A 7,500-nucleotide genomic window follows, 5' to 3' on the forward strand; every position below is an offset into this window, starting at 1 on the left:
GCCGCCGTTTCATTGTTTGGGAACTGCAACATGGTTTCGTGACGTCATGTAAAAACCAAGATTACGGCGCTCGGTTTGGAGGGTCGGCTTACCCAGAGAAAAAGGGAAAAAGGAAAACTATTCCGCAGAGTAACGTTCAATCTCTTTTTTACACTGTCCCAGATGAAGTGCAAAGCTTTCTATTCTTGAAATATAATTTCTCTTTACTTCTACACATCCGGATAAAGAGATAAAGGCTTTTCTCAGGTTCTCCGTGACCGAAAGCTCGCTTATCGTCATCTTTATAGCCCATTTTCATTAAAAGAATGTCTTTGTAACTAGAATTCGGTGGGGGAATCTAAAGTGAAATTCGATCAGTCTCGTACTTTTGGTGCATGATTTAGCGGCCTGGTAAGCACTGTGCCAGTTTAAATCATATTCATCTTAAAGTAGGGGCCTCCATTTCTGCTGGTTGCGTATTAGCATCTCGCTTTTCGATTCCAATAGTTTTTGGTATGCCAGTCTGCTGGGTTTCTTTGATTTCATTAGGGTAGTTGAAAATGTTTCTTGTGCTGAAGTATTAATTATTATTATTATTATTATTATTATTATTATTATTATTATTATTATATACGGTTTTTGTCTCGCCCATAGAGTTTTACGCAAGGATATTATTCCGTAGAAAGTAAGTGGGCAGGCCTTAATGTGATATCTAATTTTAAATTCCGTGGGGAAAAAAGAGTTTGGTTTCTCTTTGATACTGTCACTCACTGTGGATATGCCCATTTGGTGCCAGTTTTTGTAAAAAAGCGGTTTGTCCATGATTCGGATGAGAGAATTGTATCGTAAGTTTTGTGAGACGAATGAATCTACTGAAGTTCTTTTTTCTTCATAGCTTAGCTCAGCCCAAATTTTTACGAGCTCTTTACGAAACGGATTTTTTGTTTGTGTCTTTTATGTTAAGATTACCAAAAATAGTTGGACGTCCGGAGTTTTCGTTTGTTAATTTCATCTTGGTATCTCTTTATCCAGGCGTATTTATTTGCTTGTCTTCTAGTATGAAAACGGCCAATGATAAAGTCAGCTCCCTGAGGGTGTTGAAGTTACCGTACTGTAAAGAAGAAGAGAACGAAGGGTTTGAATAGAATACAAGTATAAGTTTTATCTCTTGGGATTAACGATGTACGCGTGCACGTGGAAGAAATAAATGAACGACCTGAGGTTGCGATTTTTATTAATTAAACTTGTTTTGAATTTAATCCCCCTAGGAAGCTCTGCGTTTGTTTCCACCTGTGCCATTTCTTGGACGGACAGCTTCTGAAGACTACCAATTAAGTAAGTGTCATTTCATTTTGTTGTCAAGATCTGTCATCTGCATCAATCTCGTCTGCAAAAATCTTGCCCGAGAAAATCCGTCGGACCGCGGTTGTTGGTAGCCGCTGATGTCGAATATCGTATTTGTCAAGAGCCGCATAGTGGGAATCATCTAACAGAGGACTCTTTTCTTTTTGCGTTCGCTGGGTTGACGAGTGCGGTAAAAGAGACCTCGACCATGGGTCGAAACTCACTCTGATCAACCGCCGTCCATAACCTTGTGCGGCACTCTTCTAACTGCATTCCCTATAATATATTTGCTGACTGTGACCTGAGGCCGCTGTGTCCTGGTAATTCCACTGTTGTTAAGTGATCCCACACGACATAAAAGAGACCTTAAGATCAAGGTTTTTCGGCATTTCCCGCTAATTGCGAACGTCAGGAAGTCACGTGACCAGTGCGTTGGCGTCAGGTTTGCAATTTGAGGTTCAGGTTTGTACGGCTAAGCCACTTTCTAGAGGTAAGTGATTTACCGCAAGGTTTTTTGCACCCTAAAACATCACAATACCACGTTTGAAAGGAAATACTACTGTTAACAACTATTTCGCTTACCAACTATCGAATTCTTTTTCATAGAAACGTAATTTTGAAGACGATTTCTGAGCTAAAACAGAAGTGAACGAACGAATGAAAACAAACATGGCAGCCGGCTATTTAACCCGCGAATCTTAAGTCCCAAATATGGGCAGACGGCTAACGTGAAACCGCTAACCGCAAACCGCGGCTTGCCGTTTGTGGTAAGATCGCCAAACCTCCATCTTAAGGTCCCTAAAGTATCACGTGGCGATTTGGTCGCTAAGTAACCACCGCGCATGCTCAATACAGTGAGTTTCGAGCCGTGGCAGAGGTCTGTTTTCCTGTACTCGTCAACCCAGCGAGCGTAAAAAGAAAGAGACCTCTGCTAGTATGGAAAATGTCATCTGATCTGGCTTTGCATGAAATTTGACATATACGTTGGTTTATGCGCCAGAGAAAAAAGAAAAGAAAGAAAATGAACGAAAGGCTACAAGAAATCACGGATAGTTTTCCGAAATAAAAATGAAAACAAATAACGTCGACTCTCTGTTTCCCCGCCCGGACTCATTGAATATTTAATTGTAGACCTCGTTTGCCAACACGAAATTACATTTTTGCTGTTATTGTAGTGTTATTTCATCTCAACCAACTCGGCAGTGTTGTAAACAACACTGCAACATACAGATGTTGAAATCATGACATTCTTTTTCCCGGTGTTTCAATGAAATTGGAGAACTTTCATTTATCTTCAGATGGCTATGTTGCTCCCAAAGGCACCACTGTTGCAACTTCAGTCATCGCACTGCATAGAAACCCAGACGTGTGGTCCGCCCCGCTGGAGTTTGATCCCGATCGGTTCCTTCCAGAGAACAGTCAAGGACGCCATCCGTTCGCTTATATTCCATTTTCAGCTGGACAAAGAAACTGTATCGGTGGGTCCTAAAAAAACTGTACTTGAACAAAGAAACTGTATCGGTGGGTCCTAAAAAAACTGTACTTGAACTCAGCTGTTTCTTTGAACCAGACAGAAAAGAGCAATGCTTTGTTTTTACTCTTGTCTTTTTGTGTTTCTCCTCACTCACTCACTCACTCACTCACTCACTCACTCACTCACTCACTCACTCACTCACTCACTCGATACGTTTGAGCGCCTGAAGACTGGCACTAGGTGTGGCTTGATTACCTTACCTTTAGCGCCATCTTTCATTGCTTCCTCCTATCGCTAGTTCAATTTCCTTGCAGTGCTCAATTTTCCGATTTGTTCCTCTAACGTGAATTTAGGTCGGACTAAAGCCGACTTGTTCGTTTGGACGGACAAATCGTCTTCAAAAAATCGCCTTCACTGACTCACTCACTCACTCTACTTTAACATTTCTTTCTTTCATTCATTTGTCCGTACGTTTGTAAGGTCGTTGGTTCCTTTGTCTTTTGTTCGTTTGTTCATCTGGCCCACTCTTTGCACTTCTCCAATCATTTTTTAATTTTTTATTATTATTTTTATTGTCTTTTATCTGTATTTTTTCAGGGCAACGATTTGCTCTTTTGGAAGAGAAAATTGTTCTGTCGAACGTCCTGCGTAATTTTTGCATCGAATCCACGCAGACATTTGACGAACTCCACGTATGCTCGGAGCTAGTCACAAGGCCAAGGGAAGGAATATTTGTCACCTTAGGAAAGCGATTTTAGCATCTGATCTTGCAGAAATTCAGGCGGCACAAATGTGAATTTTAAACTATTAAAATTGACTCGTATAACAATTTTTTATTGGTATAATTCCTGCAACTAAAATATCAGAAATGTTCCCGTTAGTATGATTTTGCCAATAAACAATTTTTTACTGATACGGACGCCATCTTCGATTCTATTGTTCTGAACAGAGACAAATGCGCGCATGATTTTGATTTTGGAATATGAGACAATTCTTCCCATAACCCCCGTAACAAAATACCTCAGTCGCTGTAGATAGACATTGTCCTCTCAGAAACAGCTATAAGTTGATAAGAGGTCTTGTTCTTTTATCTTGTTTCGATGGAAAAGGACAGCCAACTTGAATTCCTTTTGTAATTTTCCATCAATCCCGGGCGGTCAAATTAGACATCTGTTTGTCGAAATATGTTTCAAGACAGAGGATTGGAAGTCAGACTTCATGTTATTTTCCGAGATAGTAGAGTGTTGCTTAGTATGAAACAACATGGAAATGTACACGAAAAAAAGTGAAGTTAACTTGTAGACTACAGTGGCTTGTTAGGCGATCGATAAGTACAATCCGTTGGGTCAATGCGAACGATAACCCAAACATTTGAATTGATTTGGGTTCTGCAGAGTAGAATAATAGGCTCTCTTTTTTTCAAATTACGGTTGTTTACATGAGAACACTATCTTCATCTTCAGTAGCGGACGACTCTTCAAAATGGAGACCAATAGTCCGGTCTATTCGTCCATGGGCGCATTGTCCTGATACCTGATTTTGAAAGGATTTCACATTGTAATTAATCTTAGTCAAAGGAAGGATACAAATTACCTTGGTTCGAAAAAAGAGTTTAGCCGAAAACTATTTTTTCAGTTTCCTACAACATGAAGGCTTTTTTCCCCTTGAGTTTCCCATAATATCCCCATTAAACAATAGAAGATGGCCGCCGTATCGCTAAAAGTTCGTTTCCAGTCGGCAGGTATGTTTTGCAGATTGCAGGTTGAAATTTAATTATAACTGGAAACCGCTGGCTCTTAAAAGAAAGGTAAAGCGATAGACTTACTATGACTATTACATGACGCTGTTTACGATAGACGGAATATACTTGCCGAAGGGTGAAGTTGCAGGTGCTTTTACCATGTGAAAGACGCCAACTACTTTATGGAAGAACCCCTGATAAGTATATGGGTTATTAACTATTTTTAGTGCCAGCGGTTTTCCAGTTATAATTAAATTTCAACCTGCAAAACATACTTGCCGGTTTCCAGTTTGAGTTTTGAAAGCTGAGTGCAAATAGACGCTACATTGCTGGTCAACTCGTCCCACCATTTTTGAGTGGAGGGCGCGCAGTTGGAAATCTTGCGCGTTATTGCGTGCATTTGGGAGTTGATGCGCAATGTTTAAAGCTGGTCGAATTTTTTGATCCAAGAAGGCATTTCCTTGGGGACTTTAAGATCTACGACGGCGACGTTTACAAAAACGTCACCTCAGAATACAACTTCACGCAATCCTTATTGTTTCGCTGTTATTCCATCTCGTTCACTCCGTACACTGTAGGCGAATTACTCTAAAGCTAAATTTCTACGAGCGGTTTCAGAGTAAAAATATAGAGCGAAAGATTCGCATTTGTACGCTCACATTGTCGTGAAAACCTCAAATGTAGTGATTTCACGTTGTTGTTATGCAGAGTATAGCAGAAAAACGGTTGTCGCACGTGCAGCACGATTATTTTTCCTCTTTTAGCCAATGATTATTGTTTTGTGCAATTGACGTTTCTTGAACTCCCTTGAGCCCCCTCGTACACGGCGAGGAAAGAGGTGAGCAAACTGCCTCGCGAGGTGTTGATGAAGATTGTAGACGGTGCAAAATCAGAGATGCAGGCTCTGAAAGAGAGACAAAAGCTGAAAACGTGAAATCGAAGAGTAGGAGAAGGGCAAGGCCGAATTGAGTAGAAAGCTTGAGTTGTTAAATGCCAGAACCAAAGTCGAACAAGCCGAAAGAGCGGAACGTAGATGAAGAAATGAACAACGGAATGAATGAATATTTCAAGGAGTACTATGCCCGGAATCCTATTAATGATGAGCCTTTAGCGCCCCCTGGTAGAAATGGTACCTCTGCCACCTTTAACGCGAAGGCAATGACAACATTGTCATCAACGGATCCTCCTCTGGTAACCTTTTCATCAGCATGACTAATACATTCTCATTGTCCAAGCGATTTACGTAGTTGCGGTCCATACTTGCTAGGACCCTCCTGGTGTCCTCCAGTTTCCTCACAAATTCCATGAGGGATAAGGCGTCAGCTTTCCGCACGTGAATTTCCTTTAATCTTTTCACTGATGTGCTTCCACAATCGTACTAGGCTGTTCAAAGTTTTCCTGGAGTGTTCTGCATGCTTCCGTGTACCTTTGACCCACCGGTAAGTTAACGCAACTTCTGATTGCTTCCTTTGCTATCCCGGCACACCTAGCGAGCAGCCGAATAAGTTTTTGCGAATTGCCAGACACTTGACTTTCAATGTTGTCCCTGAAGTTTGTCTTGAACTCCGGATATTCTAGGGGATTTCCGTTAAACTTCATCAACTCCACGCCTGCGCTATGGTCGTCCAAGCATCAAATTGCGGCGAATGGAGGCTACTCTGATCTTCGAGTGGCTGGAACGGGTGGTTCATCATACGAACTGGTGTGGTGTGTTGCGGGGCCATCACTGGAGAAAACTCCGCAGCGGCAACATTTAAGCCTATCGGGGTTGCACAGGGGTTCTGGATGTAGACACGTTTCTTTCTGGCGATAAGCCAGCGACGGTGTAAAAAGGATCTGAGGCAGTAACGTAAGTGCAGGCTGTTAACAGAGGAGAAAAGTCAACTGTAGAACTGAAATTCACTTCCCACCTTGAAGCGTGGGACGATGCTAATGGACTAAATTCCTCCCTGATCGCGTTGATGCCTGCCACTGAAACCACATGGGGTGTTGTGGAAAGGGTGATGACTGGTTCTGATTCAACACACTTCTGAGCTGTTGTTACTGCTAGACAGAGCGGGAGATCTTATCATGGGTGAGGGCCTAGCTGAGTATGCAGATTTTGTCGAGTTGTTTCGGAGAGTAGCGGAACGTATCAACAACAGGTACCGACGAGAGATGAGGGTATCTTTTTCCAGCAAACGAGACAAGAGAGAATCTAGTAATGGAAAGTCAGAACGCCAGCCTACTTCCTTCGCCATAGCGGATGCCAAGTTACTATGATGCTCAGCGATAGGCTGTCGCGTGTTACGGCCAGGCATTTGATTCTCAGGTGTGACACGACTGTTAGCCCGGAACACATTAGCCCGAACACATTGCCCAGAGCACCACAGAAGTGCGCCCATTGTTCTGGACTACATGGTGTCTGGAGATATCGGGCCTTCAAAGGCGTCCTGTTGAGTGAACGCCTCAGACCTGTTCGACAGCACAAGCTCTGTAGAATATGCCTTGACGATGGACACATTGCTAGGCAGTGTAGCAAGTGCTTCAACTACAGGATATCTGGATGTGGGAAAGATCACCACTATCTGATAAACTCTTCAGGAAAGAACGTTGGAGAGAACTGTCTCTGGGCTAACAGTCGTGACACACCTGAGAATCAAATGCCTGGCCGTAACACGGGACAGCCTGTCGCTGAGCCTAATAGTAACTTGACATCCACGATGGCGAAGGCAGTTAACGCGGTCGCTCCCGAGATTGTTGACGAGTCCGGAACTGTAAGGTCCAGCGGATCCGTTGCAGTTTGTTCGGTTAGAGCAAGTTGACCGAGAGTGCGCTTCAAGGTCGTTCCTGTTAAGATAAGCTGTCAAGGAAGCACCATAAATGATGTTAAAGGAAAAGTGATGGGACGAACATGTCAAGCCCGTAGGAATACCACTATCGGCTTCCGATGTTCAGCGTTCAAGTTCAAGTTCAAGTTCCC

The 7,500-nt window shown here is 42.6% G+C and overlaps 1 protein-coding gene across 4 annotated transcripts in view; it reads left to right on the plus strand.

Annotated features, from left to right (window-relative positions):
• LOC138032771 (cytochrome P450 4V2-like) overlaps positions 1-3,710 on the plus strand; it is a 20,004-nt gene extending 16,294 nt beyond the window's left edge. For 2 of the 4 annotated variants that reach the window (XM_068880492.1, XM_068880493.1), the window contains 3 exons: positions 1,248-1,314; positions 2,622-2,801; positions 3,395-3,710. In XM_068880492.1, coding sequence (XP_068736593.1) covers positions 1,248-1,314; positions 2,622-2,801; positions 3,395-3,555 — 408 coding nt within the window. In that variant the 3' untranslated portion in view covers positions 3,556-3,710. Of the gene's footprint in view, positions 1-633; positions 665-1,247; positions 1,315-2,621; positions 2,845-3,394 lie in introns of all 4 variants that reach the window. The other 2 variants (XR_011128452.1, XM_068880494.1) reach the window with 2 other exon arrangements.
• The last annotated feature ends 3,790 nt before the right edge of the window (positions 3,711-7,500 follow it).

Source organism: Montipora capricornis, chromosome 14 (genome assembly GCF_036669925.1).
Source record: "Montipora capricornis isolate CH-2021 chromosome 14, ASM3666992v2, whole genome shotgun sequence".
Taxonomy (NCBI): Eukaryota; Metazoa; Cnidaria; class Anthozoa; order Scleractinia; family Acroporidae; genus Montipora; species Montipora capricornis.